Below are 22251 nucleotides of genomic sequence, written 5' to 3'. Positions count from 1 at the left end.
TCAGATCTTTTTCTCATTTTTAACTTTTTTTTTTAGTTGTTGAGTTTTAAGAGTTCTTTATATATTTTGGGTATCAGTCCTTTATCAGATACGTGTTTGCACAGATTTTCTGCCAGTCCGTGGCTTGTCTTCATTCCCTTAACAGTTTCTTTCACAGAGCAGAAGTTCTTAATTTAGTGAAGTCTACCTTATCAATTCTTCTTGTCATGGGTTGTACTTTTGATGTTAGATCTAATAAGTCATTGCCAAACCTAAGATCACCTAAATTTTCTCCTCTGTTATTTTCTAGGAATTTTATAGGTTTGTGTGTCACATTTATGTCTATGATCCATTTTCAGTTAATTTTTATGAGGGGTATAAGGTCTCTAGATTCATTATTTAGCATGTGGAAGTCCAGTTGCAGCATCATTTGTTAAAAAGACTACCCTTTTTCCTTCGAATTGCTTTTGCTGCAATATGGAGGCTAGTGGCCTCTACATTGGCCAGTGCGAGGGTTTTTTTGCTGGTCTGTAGATGTGTAGTGGTATCTCTTTGTGGTTGTTTCCTTTATTTTAAATTTTAAAATGTAATAAACTTTAACCTTGGTTGTAGCTTTTTGCTGAAAAACAATAGTAAATATTTTTATGCTTTCCATTTACCTATGATTCTCATATTGCCTATGTTAAATCTCAAAATCCCCGCTTTCCATATGTTTTCACATTCTGAAAATTTTCACTTCCCTTAATTTTTATTTAAAAACAGAACAAAATCTCCATCTAACACCATAGCAATACCCTTCATGTCAGTAAAGGCCTCATTTCACAATGTGAAAACAGCTTACTTTAACAGTTGAAAAGTCTAACCCACCTTTGGGACTCTGCTTTTTTATTCTGTAAGTGATAAATGGCTTTGCCAACCGTATTGGAGTGTGATGTGAACTGTGTTTTTCAATAGAGGATCATTTTCCTCTGTTAGCTACCATATTTGTGGGCGTACAAGGATGCCATTCCTTTTAACTGGTTGCATTTTAACTATTGCATAAAAGAAATGTTTCTTTTTCTTCTTTTTGCCCTTTCCCCTCTCCCGTAGACTTGGTTTAATCTTTGTGGTTAATGACTCTGAAGATGTTGATGGGATGCAAGATGCTGGAGTGGCTATTCTGAGAGCATATAATTATGTTGCCCAAGAAGCAGATGATTATCATGCCTTCCAAACTCTGATACATGTATGTTTTCATCCAAAATGGCAAATGTTTTTTTTAATCTAGCTTATTCTAAGAAACAATATGTGATAGGGCGATTCTATATTTCTATAAAGAGAAAAAGTAAGATAAATTATTCACACAAACTTGATGTGGTTCATATTTCAGGAGTTGCCATTACCTTATTGATCCATCAACGTTAATAATAGGTGGCTGAGGGCTGGCCCCATGGCTTAGCGGTTAAGTGCGCATGCTCCGCTATTGGCGGCCCGGGTTCGGATCCCGGGCGCGCACTGACACACCGCTTCTTCAGCCGTGCTGAGGCCGCATCCCACATACAGCAACTAGAAGGATGTGCAACTATGACATACAACTATCTACTGGGGCTTTGGGGGAAAAAGAGGAGGAGGATTGGCAATAGACGTTAGCTCAGAGCTGGTCTTCCTCAGCAAAAAGAGGAGGATTAGCATGGATGTTAGCTCAGGGCTGATCGTCCTCACAGAAAAAAAAAAAAAAAACAGGTTTCTAAAAAAAAAAATAATACATGGCTGAGATTTTAGCTAAGGTGAAATTCCTTGGGAGCCCTGCTAATATATCTTTGTCTTGTGCCTTTTGGTGATTTGAAATCACTAATGAATGACTTTTGGTAAATGTGATGTTCTCTACTTGTTTAAAAAAATGTTTGTTTTTTTTTTTTTTTGCCCTTTAAGACCATCATGATAGTTTCATAAGGATTCAGTTTAATATTCAAACCATAAAATTCTTATTGTCTGTTTTCTCCATTTTAACTGGAAACTCTGAAATTCCCTGATTTACTATATATTTAAGATATTTGCTCAAGTTTAAACGAAGAACTCTTTTTGTTTTCTTGCTTTTTATTTTTACTTTTGAATATTAAAAACTTTATAAGTAACAGTTCCTTTGTTTACAGGTTAGTGGTAATTATTGAAAAACCATCTTCATTTTATTTATTTATTTTTTTGTGAGGAAGATCAGCCCTGAGCTAACATCTGTGCTAATCCTCCTCTTTTTGCTGAGGAAGACCGGCTCTGAGCTAACATCTGTTGCCAGTCCTCCTCCTTTTTTTCCCCAAAGCCCCAGTCGATAGTTGTACGTCATAGTTGTACGTCCTTCTAGTTGCTGTATGTGGGACACGGCCTCAGCATGGCCAGAGAAGAGGTACATCGGTGCGCGCCCGGGATCTGAACCTGGGCCGCCAGTAGCGGAACGCGCGCACTTAACCGCTAAGCCACGGGGCCGGCCCTGAAAAACCATCTTTAAAGCAGTTGATTTTCACCACTTTTATTTTACTTGTAAACATGTCAGTCTGCTATTTATTATGTTCGTTATGTTTATTGTTTAGAGATTCAGTCAGGGACATTTTTTATTAGTTAAAATGTTCATTTATTTATTGGCTAATATTTTTTAAAGACCCACCATTTTCCTGGCCTGGTACTAGCTGCAAGGGATACAGAGAAGAGGAAGACATCAGCCCTGTCATCAGAGAGCTTACAGTCTAGAGGGGCACACCTCCACACGGATGGTTTAATGCAGTGTGGGAAGCCCAGCTGCCCGTGGCGGCACTGGGACTGCACTCTGCTGTGAGTGGCACGGCATTTTTGTGGAGTGGGCAATTGTCCCAGCTAAGTGTAGGAGGAAAAACTGCATTAGTTGAATAATGGCTGCAAATCAGAGGTAGTAATTCCAAGTTGTTAGTATGACTTGAGCAGAGTATAGTGAGAGCAGAGTGGAGAGGGGAACCCACCTGGTCATTGAGACCATTAGGCTAGGTAACGGGTATCCAGATTGCAGCATTAAACTCCAGTTAAAAACGTTGTCTGGTGCATGTATGGAGATAGAGGTGATGAAGGGTAAAGCAAGTGGTAGGGATGCTAAGTTGATGAGCCATTGCTGTGATCCAAGAAGTGACGGTGAAGGTAGTTAGCAATGGGACTGTGGAGAATGAAATAAGTTCAAGAGAAGTTGCTGAGGATACTAAGTGTTTTAAAGTCTGCTTTTTAAAGTTTTTTCCCCCCTCATAGCTATGTGTATGAAGGAAAGGATAATATGAGTTTTCATTTGTTTTTAATTGCAAAAGTAAAAAATAATTCATTGTATGTTCATTGTAAAAAAAATTTCACATAATATTAGTGTGTTGATTTTAACTCTCTGTCTCTTCCCTCCCTAATGGTGCTCCTTAAAGGCAGCAACTTTTAGAAGGTTACCTTGTAAACCTTCTAGATGTTTAACTGTACATGTGAAGGCACAGTTTTGTTGTTTGTTTTATGTCTGTTTTTTAAAAATGGATTATGCCGTACATGTTTTGCAACTTTTTTTCCCCTAAACATCATGCACATGAGTTCTTATTTCAAGGATTACTTATAAGTATTCAGATTTTTAAAAAATTAATACGTTTTTGCATTTGGGACTTAATGTGAGTGTGAACTGATTGGGTCATTTTAAGAATGTATAGTTTCTAATGTAAGAAGGAGGTTATATGGAAAAGAGAGAATTGCCTATATGTCCCATTTCACCTTTTAAGAAAAATAGCTATGTTTTCATCTACATTCAGAAATATTTTATAGTAAACACTCTGAAATTTGAATTTAAAAGTATAGTTGGTTACCTGGTTTTTCTTTCTTCAGATGTACAACAAAGTAAGGACTGGAGAAAAAGTGCAAGTTGAACACGTGGTCAGTGTCCTGGAGAAGGAATATCCGTATGTAGAAGTAAACAGCATTTTGGGGATTGATTCTGCTTATGATCAGAATCGGAAGGTAAGAACTTCTTTGGTACTTCTCATTTGACTGCAACACTGTACTTTCCTTGCCTCTCTTTTATTGGGGTTGTTGTTAATAAAGGTGGTGGTGGTGGTTAAAGTATTTAGGTACTTAGCATTTAAAAATTTAGCACTTTTCTGTTTGCAAATGTAGTATATATTTCAGTTTTGTGAAGATACTATTGATTCGTAGCTGGCATATTAACTATTAAATTGTAAAACAATTTCCTTTTCACAGTGCAGTGTTAGTACTTGTGTGATATACGTTCCAGATAAAATCTTTTGGAGGTATATGATGTATGCTTGCCAGGATATGATGTGTAGCTTATGTGTGTCATTTATTTAGTTGTTTAGACTAAAGATGGAAATGTATTAAGAAATGTAATAAACAGAATGGCAAAGTGTGGTAATAAAGATGTGGAAAATATTTAAAATTTTTTATTTAAAGATAATAGGGTTTCTTGTGAGATATTCATACAGTGAAGGGCCTTTATTGCAAGTAGTAACAAGGCGGCCAGTTTACTGAGAGTAACTGTTAAGGCAGGGAATCAAAATACATTTCTGAAATATTTTATTTCAAAACAATGAAAGACTATTTATTTACCAACTTTTTTTCTTTTTTTGAATGAAGGACAAGGCGTTGGTGCTTCTGTTTGGAGATCTGAACTATCATTCCTTAAGAAACCATCATAATGAATTGTTTGTAATTTCTTTCATCTGAGTACAGACTTCTAGATTTTTATAATCTCCCTCCCAAGTCTTCTGTAGTTGTCTTACCCACACCTAATTCAGCGTCCGTTGTTTTAGCTTTTCACCTTTTTGAGTTTTTCTAGTCATTCATTTTGTTTCTTGGGGAGACCAACTTTTCCTTTTTGCACTCATATTTTGTTGGTTTGCATAATATTAAATTATGTGGTTTCACTAAGAAAAATAGTTGGTTTGGGAATAGACACAACTGATCTTTGGTAAACATACAGCTCAAATGAGGAAAGCAAAAGTGTGTGCATTCTCGAGAGCAGCTCACCACTGTAAGGGTTCAGCATGCTTTCGTAGCAGGCGTTCGTTGCCGTTAACTTGGTTAATTGAGATTGGTTAAGAGATCTGCTACTGTTAGTTGATCCAGGTTTTAGAGGGATTAAACAAAGCACTATTTAGTAAGAACAAAACACAAGATCTTAATAACTAGACAAATTTCTGAATTATGGAATAAAGTGTTAATTTTAAACACATATGATAGTACCAAGTAACTTCTCTGTGCCAGCCCTGATTCTGCAAAGTTGAACAAGAGGTGGCGCCTCCACTTGGGGCCTCACACAGACTAGTGGGGGGGTGACACACAATAAGAACAGTAAGGTTTTTGGGGATCATGAGGTTGGTAGTATTTGCACCTTCTAGGTGGGAGACCTCAAGGAGGGAGGGGCAGCTCTACCAGTCTGGGACAACGTGATTGCTGAAGGCTTCCTAGAAGTGGTGACACCTGCTTACCCTGCGAATGCCTGTTTTTAGAGTGATAAGAGTGAAATCAAACAAAACAAAAACCAGAGGTTTATTGTATGTGTAAATTATTACATGTGTAAAAAAAACAAAACTAATTAAAATACTGGCTGTCTACTAATACTTTTGAAAAGCTAAATTCATACCAGGAACTAGTGGATCTGTGAGGATGACATCTGTGCCTTCTTCCTCTTTCCTGTTTTTGATTATGTGCTTTAGTGTTTTTTTTTTTTTTAAAGCCAATGATAAGGAATTTTCCCCCCAGCTTTATTGAGATGTAATTGATGTGTAACATTGTGTAGGTTTGAGACGTACAGTGTGTTGATTTGATACATGATTACCACAGTAGCGTTAGTTAACACTTCCATCACCTTGCATAATTACTATTTCTTTTTTGTGGTGAGAACATTTAGGATCTAGTCTCTTAGCAATTTTTAGTATATAATATGGTATTGTTAAGTATAATCACCATGCTGTACATTAGATCCCCAGAACTTGTTCATAAGATAACTGGAAGTTTGTACCCTTTGACCAATGTCTCCTCATTTCTCCCGCCTCCCAGCTCCTAACAAGCACCATTCTACTCTCTGTTTCTATGAGCTCAGCTTTTTTAGACTCCGCATATAAGTGATATACTGTGTTTGTCTTTCTTTGTCTGACTTGTTAAAATTAGCATAATGCTCTCAAGGTCCATCCATCCATGTTAGTGCAAATGGCAGAACTTACTTCTTTCTCATGGCTGAATAATAGTCCATCATGTATATATATACAAACACACACGCCCGCGTGCACACGCACACACACACACCACATCTTCTGTATACGTTCACCTGCTGACAAGACACTTAGGTTGTTTCCATGTCTTGGCAATCGTTTTAAATAATGCTGCAATGAACGTGGGAGTGCAGCTATCTCTATGAGATCCTGACTTCATTTCCTTTAGATATATACCCAGAAGTGAGATTGCTGGATCATATGATGGTTTATTTTAAAATCTTTGAGGAACCTCCATACGGTTTTCCAGAGGGATTGTACCAATATACATTCCCACCAACAATGCACAAGTGTTCCCTTTTCTCTATATCCTCACCAACACTTGTTATCTCTTGTTTTTGATGATAGCCATTCTGACACGTGTAAGATGATATCTCATTGTGGTGTTTTTCCCCCCTTCCCCAAAGCCCCCATGCGTGGTTGTATATTCTAGTTGTAAGTCCTTCTAGTTCTTCTGTGTGAGCCACTGCCACAGCATGGCCACTGACAGACTAGTGGTGTGGTTCTGCAACTGGGGAGATGAACCCAGCCGGCTGAAGCAGTGGGAGTGCTGAACTTCAACTGCTAGGCTGTCAGGGCTGGCTCATCGTGGTTTTGATTTGTGTTTCCCTGATGAGTAGTGACATTGAGCACCTTTTCATGTGCCCGTTGGCCATCTGTATGTCTTCTTTGGCAAAGCAACTCTTCAGTTTCTCTGCCTATTTTTTCATCAGACTGTTTGATTTTTTGCTATTCAGTTGTATGAGTTTCTTATATATTTTGGATATTAACCCCTTATCAGATAGATGATTTGCAAATATTTTCTTCCGTCCTGTAGGTTGCCTTTTCATTTCGTTGTCTCTTTTGCTGTGCAGAAGCTTTTGATTTTCATGTAGTCCCTCTTGCTTATTTTTGCATTTGTTGCTTATGCTTTTGGTGTCATATCCAAAAAAACTGTTGCCAAGACTGATGTCAAGGAGCTTTTCCCCTATGTTTTCTTCTAGAGGTTTAATGGTTTCATGTCTTATGTTTCAGACTTTAATCCATTTTGAGTTAATTTTTTTGAGTGGTATAAGATAGAGGTTCAATTTCATTCTTCTGCATGTGATTATCCAGTTTTCTCAGCACCATTTATTGAAATGAAGAGACTGTCTTTTGCCCATTGAGTATTCTTGGCTCGCTTGTCAAACATTAGTTGACCATATATGCAAGGGTTTATTTCTAAGTTCTTGATTCTGTTCCTTTGGTCCATGTGTCTATTTTTATGCCAGTACCATGCTGTTTTGATTACTATGGTATTGTAGTATAGTTTGAAATCAGGAAGTGTGGTCCTTCCAGCTTTGTTCTTTCTCAGGATTGTTTCAGCTTTTGGGGGTCTTTTTTGGTTCCATATGAATTTTAGAATTGGTTTTTTCTATTTCTGGGAAAAATGCCATTGGAATTTTTATAGGGATTGTATTGAATCTATAGATGGGTAGTATGGAACATTTTAACAATATTAGTTCTTCTGAATCATGAACATGGGATATCTTTTTATTTTTTGTGTCATTTTCAGTTTTTTCCATCAAAGTCTTATAGTGTTCAATGTACAAATCTTTCACCTCCTTGGTTAAATTTATTCCTAAATATTTGATTGTTTTTGATGCTATTGTGAGTGGGATTGTTTTATTTTTTTCATATATTTTGTTGTTAGTGTATAGAAAAGCAAATGATTTCTGTATGTTGATTTTGTAGCCTGCAACTTTGCCAAAATGTTGATTATTTCTAATAGTTTTTTGGTGGAGTCTTTAGGATTTTCTGTATATTAGATCATATCATCTGCAAACACAGGCAGTTTTACTTCTTCCTTTCTGATATGGATGCTTTTTATTTATTTTTTCTTGCCTGATGGCTCTGGCTAGGACTTCCAGTATTATGTTGAATAGGAGTAGTGAGAGTGGGCAGCCTTGTGTTGTTCCTGATCTTAGAGGAAAAGCTTTCAACCATTTACCTTTGAGTATGATGTTAGCTGTGGGCTTGTCATATATAGCCTTTATTATGTTTAGGTATGTTCCTTCTATATCCGATTTTTTGAGCATTTTTGTTGTGAAAGGATATTGTATTTTGTCACATACTTTTTCTGTATCTATTGAGATGATCATATGATTTTTATCTTCCATTCTATTGAGTTGTGTCACATTTATTGATTTGTGTATATTGAACTGTCCTTGCATCCCAGGGATAAATCAAACTTGATTATAATGTATGATCCTTTTAATGTGCTGGTGAATTTGGTTTGTTAATATTTTGTTGAGAATTTTTACATCTATATTAGTGAGAGATATTGGCCTATAGTTTTCTTTTAGTATCTTTATCTCTCTTTGTTATCAGGGTAATGTGTTTGGGAGTGTTCTGTCTTCTTCAGTTTTTTGGAAGAGTTTGAGAAGGATAGGTGTTAATTCTTTAAATGTTTGGTAGAATTAGCCAAGGAAACCATGTGGTCCTGGGCTTTACTTTGTTGGGAGGTATTTGATTACTGATTCAAACTCCTTAGTCATTATTGGTCTGTTCAGATTTTCTGTTTCTTCATGATTCAGTCTTGGTAGATTGTATGTTTCTAGGAATTTATCCATTTCTTCTAGGTTGTCTGATTTGTGTGGTTTATAATTGTTCATAGTAGTCTCTTATGATCCTTTGTATTTCTGTGGTATAAGTTGAAATGTCTCTTCTTTCATTTTTGATTTTATTTGTTTTTTCTATTTTCTTAGTCTAACTAAAGGTTTGTCAATTTTGTTTATCTTTTCAAAAAATAAGCTCTTAGTTTCATTGATCTTTTCTATTGTTTATCTGGTCTCTATTTCTTTTACTTTTTCACTGATCTTTATTTCCATCCTTCTGCTAACTTTGGGCTTGGTTTCTTCTTTTGTTTCTAGTGCCTGGAAATGTAAAGTTAGGCTGTTTATTTGAGACCTTTCTTTTTTCTTAATATAAGCATTTATTGTTATAAAATTCCCTCTTAGAACTGCTTTTGCTGCATCCTGTAAGTTTTGGTATGTTTTGTTTCCATTTTCCTTTTTTTCAAGATATTTTTTGATTTCCCTTTTGATTTCTTCTTGACCCATTGGTTGTTAAGGAGTGTGTTGTTTAATTTCCACATATTTGTGAGTTTTCCAGCTTTCTTCCTGTTATTGATTTCTAGAATGTTACATGTGTGCATGAGAAGAATGTGTATTCTGCTGCTGTTGGATGGAATGTTATGTATGTCTGTTAGATCTATTTGGTCTGAAGTATAGTTCAATTCCAATGTTTCCTTATTGATTTTCTTTCTGGATAATTTATCCATTGTTGACAATGAGGCATTGAATTCCCCTACTAACATAGTGTTTTTGTCTGTTTCTCCCTTGAGATCTGTTAGTATTTAGGTGCTCCAATGTTGGGTGCATGTATGTTTACAATTGTTATATCTTCTCAGTGAATTGACCCATTTATATAATAGCCTTTTCTCTCTTGTTCCAGTTTTTGGCTTAAAGTCTATTTTGTCTGGTATAAGTATAGTTACCCCTGCTCTCTTTTGGTTTCCATTTGCATAGAATATCTTTTCCCATCCTTTTAATTTTGAGCCTGTGTGTGTCTGTAAAGCAGTAATGAATCTCTTGTAGGCTCATATAGTTGTGTCTTGTTTTTTCATCCATTCAGCCATTCTTTCCCTTTTGATTGGAGAATTTAATAATTACACTTAGAGTAATTATTGATAGATAAAGGATGTACTAATGCCATCTTATTAATTGTTTTATGGCTGTTTTGTATTTCCTTTGTTCCTTTCATCCTCTTTTGTGGCCTCCCTTTGTGATTGATGATTTTCCATAATGATATGCTTTGATTCCTTTCTCTTTATCTTTTGTGACTCTACGGTAGGTTTTTGCCTTGGGGTTACTATGAGGCTTACATAAAACATCTTATAGATATAACAGTCTGTTTTACACTAACAACTTAACTTTGATCACATACAAAACTCTGCCCTTTGATTTCCTCCCCTTTTCTGTTTTTGTTGTCAATTTTACCTCTTTTTATATTGTGTATTCATTAAAAAGTTATTATAGCTACAGTTATTTTTAATACTCCTGTCCTTTAGTCTTTATACTAGAGTTAAGTGGGTAACACACTACATATTACAGTTTTAGAATATTCTGATTTTTTACTTTATGCTTACCTTTACCAGTGTGTTTATGTTTTCATGTTGCTAATTAGCATTCTTTCATTTCAACTGGAAGAACTTTCAGCATTTCTTATGAGGCAGGTTTAGTGGTGATGAACTCTCTAGCTTTTGTTTGTCTGGGAAAGTGTTTCTCTCTCCTTCATTTCTAAAGGATAAATTTGCCAGGTAGAGTATTCTTGATTGGCAGTTTTTTTCTTTCAGCACTTTGAATATATCATTCTACTCTCTCCTTGCCTGTTGAGAATCCACTGGTAGCCTTTCCTGGTAAGGTACAAGCTTCTTTTCTCTTGCTGCTTTTAATATTCTTTATCTTTGATTTTTGACAGTTTTATTATAATATGACTTGGCGAGGATCTCTTTAAGTTGATTTTGTTTGGTGATCTGTGAGCTTCATGAGCTTGGATATCCAAATCTCTCCCCCGATTTGGGAAGTTCTCAGCCATTATTTCTTTAAATAAGCTTTCTGCCCCCTTCTCCATCTTGTCTCCTGAAACTCTAATAATTTGCAAATTATCCAGATACCATTTCTTTCTTTTTTCTTTGTTCTCCTCTGACTGGATAATTTCAAAGTTCCTATTTTCTAACTCAAATATTTTTTTCTTCTGCTTGATCCATTCTGATGTTAAAACTATTTTGTTTTTCATTTCAGCTCCAGAATTTCTATTTGGTTCTTTTTTATGATTTCTCTCTCTTTGTTAAACTTCTCATTTTGTTTGTATTTTGTTTTCATGATTTTGTTGAATTATCTTTCTGTGTTTTCTTGTAGCTCATTGAATTTCCCTAAAATAACTATTTTGAATTCTTTATTGGGTAAATTGCAGATCTCCATGTCTTTGGGATCAGTTATTGGAAGTTTGTTATGATCCTTTTTTGATGTTATGCTTCCTTGATTTTTCATGTTCCTTGCAGTTTTCTGTTGCTTTCTTTGCATTTGAATTAGCAGTCACTTCCTGCAGTCTTTACTGAATAACTGCCTTTGGGAAAGAAATACCGTCCATCAGCCCTGCTAGGAATTCTGAGGCTTTCTCAGACTTTCTATGGATGTACCTGCTCCATACTAGTTTCTTCTTGTACAGAATTCTGAAGCTTGTGTTACTTCTCTTGATTTTACAACACTTCGGGCTGGGTGCTGATAGCCCTCCTTTTGTTTTCCCCAAGGTGACTCTAAAGCTCAAGTTTTTTATCTCTCTTTGGTCTGCAGATTTGGGCTGGCTTTCTGTGTGTGCTCACTAGCTATTTGGCAAAGCTTAATTTTGCTGCCACTTTGGGAGCATGTACTGGGAACTGGCCACGGTGGGGGTGTGTGTGGGTAAGATGTGTGGAGCATTGGGGATGCCTGAGCGCCATTTGGGGAGATCTGTGGATGAGGTGTCCTGGGTGGCTCGCGGGTGGGCTTCTTGATGCAGTAAGTAGGATCCCCTTCCCTTAACCTCCCTTAAATGCCCTCTGAGAACACTGTCTGCTGCCTTCCCAGCCTCTTCTCACCCTCGGTCATGCAGCTCACAATTCAGTACTCTGGATGGGGCAAGAGAGATGTGAGCCTCTGGCAGCATCCCACGTAGCTGGGGAAGTCGAGCGCTCCCTCACTCTTCGCTTCCCGCTGTAGGAGAAATCCTGGGACCAAAAGATCTCTCTTGGCCCTAGCTGTACTGTCTCGGTGGAATGGTCTCTCAGGTGAAGTCAGTCTGTTCCTCTTGTCCTCTCCAGTGTGTCCAAACTTGTGTTTTTTTGCTCCATCTGTGTCCTGGAACTTCTTTGCTGGAAACCTGGATTTCCGCAAAGGCCCTCTCATGCATGGGTGATTTCTTAAGACAGTTTTTTCCAGGAGTTACCACGCTGTGGCTGAGAGGGGCTGGAGCCAGTACATGGGCCAGTGCAGGGTCCACAGCCAGGGTTGAAGTCTGTGTGCCTATTTCCTGAGTCACAGGTGAGCAAGACTTCTCCTGCGTCACTTGGCATGTGGTGCTGGATCCCAGCGCTCCCACAAAGGCACTTTTGTCCGTGGATGGATGCCACATTGTTGTTGTTGTGGGAGGGGACACCAACGAGAGACATCTTCTTCAGCCACGATGCTGACATCGTGCCTGCTGTAGTGTTGAGTCTCCTTGTTTGAAGGCATATCAGGTCAGGTGACGCTGGAGGTGAAGCTGGTCGTGAGGAATGCTCAGCTTAGACTGGAAGTGGTTCTGTATTGTATTGCAGCCTTCTGCTCAGTCACTTTCATGTTATGACTTTTTTAAATAAAATAATATTTATATGGGCACCTGGTAATTTTTCACATTTTCATAAACAGCAAGAGTAGTACTCTGTGGAAAAGAGTAGGTGAAATAAAAGAAAAAAAAGGCCACTTGGGGAATACCAAAGATTTGAGGAAATTAATGGAATTTTCTCATGTTTCACTTTTAGAAAATGTTTAACTCTAATTTTCTCTCATCCTATTGAAGAAAAAGTACATTACCTTTTTTATTGTGGATGATTGCTATATCACAAATATTTGCTTGAAAAATGCTGAATTTGGTGGATAAATTGAGAAAAAGGGTATTTTTACATATTGTCTTTTATGTGTTGACATCTTGATTTTGCTGAAGGATCAAATGGGAGCATCACAGACCTCACTCCTCAGTAGTTTCCTAGACTTGACTGCCTTCCTCCTCTGTACTAAAGAGAGGCCCTTTCCATATAAACAGACCATAGTATTTGTATTTTTGCCACTTAACTTCCTACCTATTTGAGTAGACATATACTCTCAAGAGAAGGATGTTCTGAGATTCCCAGGGGTCTTAAGAATCTAATGATTAATAAGATTTTTTAAATTGCAGGAGCTGTATCCTCACAGAAAAAAGCCCAAGGAGATAGATTTTTTTTTTTTTTTTTTTAATGAGGAAGATCAGCCCTGAGCTAACATCCATGCTAATCCTCCTCTTTTTGCTGAGGAAGACCGGCTCGGAGCCGACATCTATTGCCAATCCTGCTCCTTTTTTTTTTTTTTACCCCCAAAGCCCCAGTAGATAGTTGTATGTCATAGTTGCACATCCTTCTAGTTGCTGTATGTGGGACACGGCCTCAGCATGGCTGGAGAAGCGGCGTGTCGGTGCGCACCTGGGATCCGAACCCGGGCCGCCAGCAGCGGAGTGCGCGCACTTAACCGCTAAGCCATGGGGCCGGCCCTAGATTTTTTTTTGAAAAGGAGGAATGAGTACATTTAGCAAATGTTATTACATTTATAAGTATCTGTACTTTTTGTTATAAATCTGAAGCTGTGATATCTTCTATGGCTATTTGAAAGAAGTAATTATTTCTAAAACTCAGCGGTACAGTTAAATTAGAACTTTTAAACTGAAGAGAATATACTCTAATAGGTGTATATTTATATCTTTCAAAGCCAATAAGATAATGGTACTTAAGAAAAGTTCTAACTTTTACAGGCAAACCTTTAGCATTAGGCATATTAACTCTGAGTCTTTATTAATCTCAGTTACCATTTGTGAGTGGCTCATTTACAAGACTTCGCCTGTAATTAATGTTTTTAAATTATTTATAATTAATGTTTTTGGTGATCAGTTGATAGAAATTCTCATATGTAATTTTTAAGCTTGGCTCTTTGATAATTGGGTTGCATTCTGTTATTTGTTCTGGTAAACTATTTTCAGGTTGTAAAAATGGAAGATATATTGTCAAAACATCTCCCTCCCACTCCTGACTTTCACTCAGGTGCCATTTCCAGGGAAATCCAGTGTTACTTACTTCATATTGTCACTTAGAGTTATAATGTGGGTTTTGTTTTGTGTAGTGGGGGAATGGTTTTCAAAGCTCAAAATATGTTAAAATTGAGTTTTTATGAACTTCTTTGAAAAAGTTAAGATGTCAAAGAACAGAATTAACATGGTAGAAATTTTGGGAGTGTAAATTTTAAAAGTTTAAACAATGATATAGAGAGGTGGCAGAAATCAACCAGCAGGCCTTTCTGCCTGTGCCGTGTTACAGCCCCATCAGTAAGTCTGTCCCGTCAGCCACTACTGTGGCCAGATCTGGTCAGAATCCAAGCAGTCTATTGCTGAGGACTGGTATTAGTTACCCAATTGAAGTATTTTTCTATTTGTGCTATCTAAAAAGGTTATGTATAAACAAATTCTGCTATTTTCGGAAAATATCAGTTAGAAGATGTTTAACAAGAATGTTTTAAGGAACTCTTTTTACATCTTGAGTAGTAATATAGTTTTTACTTTGGAGAGTTAGTCTTGGGTCTATGGTTGATATCTGGGGGAGTGTACCTATGTTGACAGTCAGGGAAAAGTGTCCATCTCAGATATATTTGCCATTTTGTTGTCTTGGCATTTCCCTGGCGAGGAACCTCTTTTGTCCTGGAGAAGGAAAAGATTGAGCTTAGTATATTGTAGAGCAAGTTTTGAGCACTGTTTTCCCAACGACCTTGTTTTGTTTTGTATAGGTGTAATTGCTTTTTTAGTGACATGGACTCTTTTTAATGTAGAACTGGGTATAAATATTTCATCTCAGGGCGCCGGCCTGGTGGCGCAAGCAGTTAAGTGCGATGCGCTCCGCTGCGGCAGCCCAGGGTTCGCCGGTTCGGATCCCGGGCGCGCACCGACTCACTGCTTGTCAGGCCATGCTGTGGCGGCGTCCCATATAAAGTGGAGGAAGATGGGCACAGATGTTAGCCCAGGGCCAGTCTTCCTCAGCAAAAAAAAGAGGAGGATTGGCAGATGTTAGCACAGGGCTGATCTTCCTCACAAAAAAATAAAAAAATAATAAAATATTTCATCTCAGGCTATCCGCCCAGGAACACTAATAATTTATGGCAGTCTATAGTTTATACCCATTATGGTAGCCTCTAGCCTGATGTGGCTTTTTTTTTTTGCTGAGGAAGATTTGCCCTGAGCTAACATCTGTGGCAAATCTTCCTCTGTTTTGTATGTGGGTTGCCACCACAGCATGGCCACCAACCAGCGGTGCAGGTCCATGCTCAGGAACCGAACCTGGGTCGCTGAGTGGAGTGTGCCAAACCCAAGCACTAGGCCACTGGGGCTGGCCCCACATCTGGCTTTTTTAATTTTTATTTTTTTTCATTTAAAAGTAACTTTTTTAAAAAAATTGAGGTAACATTGGTTTATAACATTATATAAATTTCAGGTGTACATTATGTTTCGATTTCTGTGTAGACTACATCATGTTCACCACCCAAAGACTAATTACCATCCATCACCACACGCATGTGCCTAATCATCCCTTTCACCCTCCTCCCTCCCCTCTTCCCCTCTGGTAACTACCAGTCCAATCTCTGTCTCTATGTGTTTGTTTGTTGCTTTTATCTTCTATGTACGAGTGAGATCATATGGTATTTGACTTTCTCCCTCTGACTTATTTCACTTAGCATAACACCCTCAAGGTCCATCCATGTTGTCACACATGTCAAGATTTCATCCTTTTTTATGGCTGAGTAGTATTCCATTGTATGTGTGTAAGTATATATATATATATATATATATATATATATACTTACACACACACGTGCGCACACACACACACACAACACATCTTCTTTATCCATTCGTCCCTTGATGGGGCACCTAGGTTGTTTCCAAGTCTTGGCTATTGTGAATAATGCTGCAATGAATACAGGGGTGCATGTATCTTTATGCAAGCGTGTTTTTATGTTCTTTGGGTAAACACCCAGCAGTGGAATAGCTGGATCGTGTGGTAGTTCTATTCTTAATTTTTTGCTTTTGTTTTTGTGAGGAAGATCAGCCCTGAACTAACATCCATGGCAATCCTCCTCTTTTTGCTGAGGAAGGCTGGCCCTGAGCTAACATCCATGCCGATCTTCCTCCACTTTATGTGGGATGCTGCCACAGCATGGCCTAACAAGTGGTGCGTTTGTGTGCGCCCAGGATCCGAACCCGGACCGCCAGCAGCGGAGTGCACGCACTTAAACACTACGCCACGGGGCCAGCCCCTATTCTTAATTTTTTGAGGAATCTCCATACTGTTTTCCATAGTGGCTGCACCAGTTTGCATTCCCACCAGCAGTGTATGCGAGTTCCCTTTTCTCCACATCCTCTCCAACGCTTGTTATTTCTTGTCTTGTTAATTATAGCCATTCTGATGGGTGTGAGGTGATATCTCATTGTAGTTTTCATTTGCATTTCCCTAATAAATTAGTGATGTTGAACATCTTTTCATGTGCCCGTTGCCATCTGTATATCTTCTGTGGAAAAATGTCTGTTCAGATCTTTTGCCCATTTTTTGAGTTGTTAGTTTTTTTGTTGTTGTTGAGATATATGAATTCTTTATATATTTTGGATATTAACTCCTTATCAGATATATGGTTTGCAAATATCTTCTCCCAATTGGTAGGCTGTCTTTTCATTTTGTTGATGGTTTCCTTTGCTGTGCAGAAGCTTTTTAGTGTGTTGTAGTCCCATTTGTTTATTTTTTCTATTGTTTCCCTTGCCTGGTCAGACATGTTACTTGAAAATATGCTGCTAAGACTGATGTTGAAGAGCATACTGCCTGTGTTTTCTTCTAGAAGTTTTATGGGTTCAGGTTTTACATTCAAGTCTTTAATCCATTTTGAGTTAATTTTTGTGTATGGTGCAAGGTAATGGTCTACTTTCATTCTTTTGCATGTGGCTGTCCAGTTTTCCCCACACCATTTATTGAAGAGACTTTCCTTTCTCCATTGTATGTTCTTGGCTCATTTGTCAAAAATTAGCTGTCCATATAGTGTGGGTTTATTTCTGGGCTCTTGAATCTGTTCCGTTGATCTGTGTGTCTGTTTTTGTGCCAGTTCTGTGCAGTTTTGATTACTATAGCTTTGTAGTATATTTTGAAATCAGGGAGTGTGATACCTCCAGCTTTGTTCTTTTTTCTCAGACTTGCTTTGGCTGTTTGGGGTCTTTTGTTATTGCATATAAATTTTAGGAGAGTTTGTTCTATTTCTGTGAAAAATGTCATTGGAACTTTGATAGGGATTGCATTGAATCTATAGATTGCTTTAGGTAGTTTGGACATTTTAACTATGTTAATTCTTCCAATCCAAGAGCACGGAATATCTTTCCATTTCTTTGTGTCTTCTTCAATTTCTTTTAACAGGGTTTTATAGTTTTCAGTGTACAGATCTTTCACCTCTTTAGTTAAATTTATTCCTAGGTATTTTATTCTTTTTGTTACAACTGTCAATGGGATTGTATTTTTAATTTCTCTTTCTGCTACTTCGTTGTTGGTCCACATGTGGCTTTTAAAATGGAAATTAATTAATTTCAGGTGCTCAATAGCCACATGTGGTTAGTGGCTACTGCATTGGACAGCAAAGATAGACTATCTCCATCATTACAGAAAGGTCTGTTGTATAGTTTTGGCTGTAGTATGTGTAATTCAGGTTTGGTATCCTGGGCTGCTTAAACTTACCCCCACCCCCAAACCACTTCCTAATTTGTAAGGTTTTACGGTTTTATAAAAACTTGATAATTTAATCTCAAATTTACCCAGTAGGATATTAACTATGATGTTATGTGGTTTTTTTTGGTGAGGAAGATTGGCCCTAAGCTAACATCTGTTGCCAATCTTCCTCTTTTTGCTTTAGGAAGATCGTCTTTGAGGTAACATCTGTGCCAGTCTTCCTCTATTTTGTATGTGGGATGCCGCCACAGCATGGCTGACGAGTGATGTGCAGGCTCCTGAAGCCGAGCACACGAACTTAACCATTAACTACTACGTCACCGGGCTGGCCCCCACTGTATTACTTTTGATACTTTTTTTAAAGAAATTTCTTTAGTTATTTCTTGGTGATCATATTTGTGTTTTTTTTTTTTTTTTTCTTGTTAGAACATGTATGTATGAAGAATATGCGTTGTCCCATTGTCTCATGAAGGACAAAAATGTGCTATTTGTGGTCCATTGTGTTTCAGGAAGCGAGAGGCTACTATGAGCAGACTGGAATCGGTCCACTGCCTGTCGTTCTGTTCAATGGAATGCCCTTTGAAAAGGAACAGCTAGATCCTGATGAGTTGGAAACTGTCACAATGCACAGAATCCTGGAGACCACAAGCTTCTTCCAAAGAGCGGTGTACTTGGTGAGTGGTCTTTCAAGGCTGATTTTGAAGGAGAATGGTTTGTGTACCTTTTTGTAGTCTCTGTAGTAGGCAATAAATTTCTTTAAGTATCTGTTTTCTATACACCACTCATAATTGGTTTGCATACTCCCAGCAAGTTCTGCTCTAATGCAAATATTTATGAGACTTTGTGTACATTGTTTTTGAAATAGCTAATTTTATTGCTTTTAAGATTAAATTAAAAAAAATTCTTAAGAACTTAGCAATTATAAAAGACATTTTTTCTACCTGTAAGGAATTTTGACTTAGTAAAGATTCAGATATTTTATATACATAGTTCTTCTTGAGATATAACTCACATGTCATAAAACTTAACCTTTTAAAGTGGACTATTCAGTAGTTTTTAGTATGTACCCAGAGTTTTGCAGTTATTACTTGTGTCTAACTTCAGAGCATTGTCAACACCCCCACAATAAACCTGACACCCAGTAGCAGTCACTCCTTTTCCCCTACCCTGCCTCCTTGGCAAGCACAGATCTGTTTGCTATCTCTGTAGATTTGCCTGTTTGGGACATTTTATATACATGGATTTATATGATATGTGGTCTTTTGTGACTGATTTTTTTACTTTGCTTAATGTTTTCAAGGTTTATCCTTGTTGGAGCATGTGTCAGTACTTTATTCCTTTTTATGGTCAAATAATAGTCCCTTCAATGGATATATACCAGTTTTGTTTATCCATTCATCAGTTGATGCATATTTGGGTTGTTTCCACTTTTTGGCTACTTAGATAATGCTGCTGTAAACAATCATGTTCAAGTTTTTGTGTAAATATATGTTCTCAGTTGTCTTGAATATATACCTGGGAGTGGAATTGCCTGTAGAATTATGTAGTAATTCTGTTTTTAACAGTTTGAGGAACTGTCAGATTGTTTTCCAAAGTGGCTGCACCATTGAACATTTCTACCAGCAACATATAGAGGTTCCCCTTTCTCCACATTCTAGCCAACACTTGATGTTGGTGTTGTCTGTCTCCTTGATTATAGCCTAGTGGGTGTGAAGTGGTGTCTCATTGTGGTTTTGATTTGCATAACTCAAACAGGAATGACGTTGAGCATTGTTTCCTGTGCTTATTGACCATTTATATCTTCTTTGGAGAGATGTCTATTCAAATTATTTGCCCATGTTTATTTGGGTTATTTGTTTTGTTATTGTTGTACAAGTTCTTTATGATTCTAGATACTAATCCCTTATTGTATGTATAGTTTTCAAATATTTTCTCTCATTTTATGGTTTGTCTTTTCACTTTCTATTGGTGTCCTTTAAAGCACAAATGTTTTTGGTTTTGATTGAGTCCAATTTACTTTTTTTCTTTTGTTGCTTGTGCTATTTGTATTGTAAGAAACTGTTGCTTAATCCTAAGTCATGAAGATTTATACCTATGTTTTCTTCTGAGTATTTTATAGTTTTTTCTCTTAATATTCAGTTCTTTGATCCATTTTCAGTTAATTTTTGCATATGGTGTGAGGTAGGAGTCCACCTTTTTTTCCATATCCAGTTTGACATGCAACTGGATATCTTTTGGGGCATTCACTTGTCCCAGCACCATTTATTGAAAAGAATACTCTTTTCCCATTAAATTGTCATGGCACCTTTGTCAGAAATAAATTGCCCATTAATGTATAGGTTTATTTTTGGATTGTCTGTTGTTTTCCATTGACCTATATATCTTTTCTTTGTAAGTACCTCACAATCTTGATTACTGTTGTAATCAAGTGTGAGTTTTCCAACTTTTGGTTTTTCTTTTTCTTTTTTTTTTTTTAAGATTGGCTCTTCTGTGTCCCTTTCATTTCTATATGAATCTTAATAAGATAAGCTTGTCAGTTTCTGCCAAAAAGTGCCATTGGGATTTTGATAGGAATTGCATTGAATCTGTAGATCAATTTGGGGCATATTGACATCTTAACCACATTGAATCTCAATTGAATTCTCAATTTTTAAAAATAGCTCTATAGTACTCTATTACATTAGTAGGTTTCAATGAGAAGGAGCAATTGTGCCCCACTTTGCACATTTGGCAATGTTTAGAGACATCTTGAGGGGGGATTGCTACTGGCATCTGGTCAGTAGGAGCCAGGAATGCTGCTAAACATCTTACAATGTGCAGGACAGTCACTCCCCTTCCAAAGAATTATCAGGTCCAAAATGTCAATAGTGCTGAGTTTGAAAAACTCTGTATTATGTGGATGTACCCTCATTACATTTCTTAGATATGTAAATTAATGTTTTCCCATCAAATTTGGGAACTTTTCAGCCATTATTTCTTGTAGTAGTCTTTCTGCCTGTGATGACTTCTGACACCACACTACTCAGAGTTAGGCCAAATTTTTTTTTTTTTTTTTTTTGAGGAAGATCAGCCCTGAGCTAACATCCATGCCAGTCCTCCTCTTTTTTTGCTGAGGAAGACCGGCCCTGAGCTAACATCCACCGCCAATCCTCCTTCTTTTTTTTTTGCCCCCTTTATCCCCAAAGCCCCAGTAGATAGTTATATGTCATAGTTGCACATCCTTCTAGTTGCTGTATGTGGGATGCCACCCCAACATGGCCAGACAAGCGGTGCATCGGTGCACACCCGGGATCCGAACCCACGCAGCCAGTAGCGGAGCGCATGCCCAACTGCTAAGCCATGGGGCCGGCCCCTAGAGTTAGGCCAAATTTGACAGGTTAGGGAAATACTTCTGCATGAGATTGCCTTCACTTCAGACACCAGCCACAAGTTCAGGGGTCCCCAGGCCACCTTCATTTATGGTTAACTGGCTGCAAATGCAGGGGTTCCCAATACCCCCCTGAATTTTGATAATTTGCCAGAATGGCTTACAGAACTCAGGATAGTGCTATCCTTAAAATTAGTTTTTATTATAGTGAAAGAATACATATCAGAACCAGCCAAATGGTGAGATGCACAGGGAAAGGTTTGAGAAGGTTCCAAATGTAAACATTCTGTGTCTTCTTCTCGTGAAGTCAGGGTACGTTACCCCCTGGCCCATTGTTGTGTAATAAATGTCGGGTATTGCCAACCAGGGAAGCTCAGCCAAGTTTTGGTGTCCAGAGTTTTTATTGGGGCTTCATTATGTAGTCACGATTGATTGAATCATTGGCCATGTGATCAGTCTCCAGTCCCTCTACTGTTTCTGGAGGTTGGACAGATATCATGTTGTTCAAAATCCCAACCCTCTAATCACATGGTTGGTCTTTCTGGCTTAGGCAGCCTCCATTCTGAGTTGTCTTATTAATGTAAGCTGTGGAAGGGTCCACCATGAGTTGTCTCATTAGTATAAACTATCAATTCTGGTCTGAGGGGCCCTTGATAAATAACAAAGACACCACTCCTATCACTCAAGAAATTCCAGTATTAAGAGGTGACCTCCCAGGAAACAAGAGAGCCAGACAAATTCTTTGTTACACACTCTCCCTTTTTTCCTCTCCTCTCCCTCTGGATATATGTATATATTAATACGTTATAGTGTCCCACAGATCTCTCTTTTTCTGTTCCTTAGACTGGATAATCTCAATTGATGTGGCTTTTTACTGTCGGCTAAAATCTGCTATTAAGCCCTTCCAGTGAATATTTCATTTCAGTTATTATACTTCAGTTTTTCTATTTGATTCTTTTCCATAATTTTTTTCTCTTTATTGAAATTGTCTCTTTGGTGAGACATAGGTCTCAAACTTTTCTTTAGTTTGCTATCCAGGGTTTCCTTTAGTTTTTTTTCTCTTTATT

At 37.6% G+C, this 22251-nt stretch overlaps 1 protein-coding gene across 4 annotated transcripts in view; it reads left to right on the top strand.

Annotated features, from left to right (window-relative positions):
* UGGT1 (UDP-glucose glycoprotein glucosyltransferase 1) overlaps window positions 1-22251 on the top strand; it is a 114390-nt gene that overhangs the window by 39606 nt on the left and 52533 nt on the right. For all 4 annotated transcript variants that reach the window (XM_058548725.1, XM_058548724.1, XM_058548723.1 and 1 more), the window contains 3 exons: window positions 1069-1204; window positions 3826-3957; window positions 18327-18491. In XM_058548725.1, coding sequence (XP_058404708.1) covers window positions 1069-1204; window positions 3826-3957; window positions 18327-18491 — 433 coding nt within the window. The remainder of the gene's footprint in view (window positions 1-1068; window positions 1205-3825; window positions 3958-18326; window positions 18492-22251) is intronic.

This window comes from Diceros bicornis, chromosome 10 (genome assembly GCF_020826845.1).
Source record: "Diceros bicornis minor isolate mBicDic1 chromosome 10, mDicBic1.mat.cur, whole genome shotgun sequence".
Lineage (NCBI taxonomy): Eukaryota > Metazoa > Chordata > Mammalia > Perissodactyla > Rhinocerotidae > Diceros > Diceros bicornis.
The sequence above is the reverse complement of the archived record's forward strand: the minus strand, read 5'-3'. Positions and strand labels throughout refer to the sequence as shown.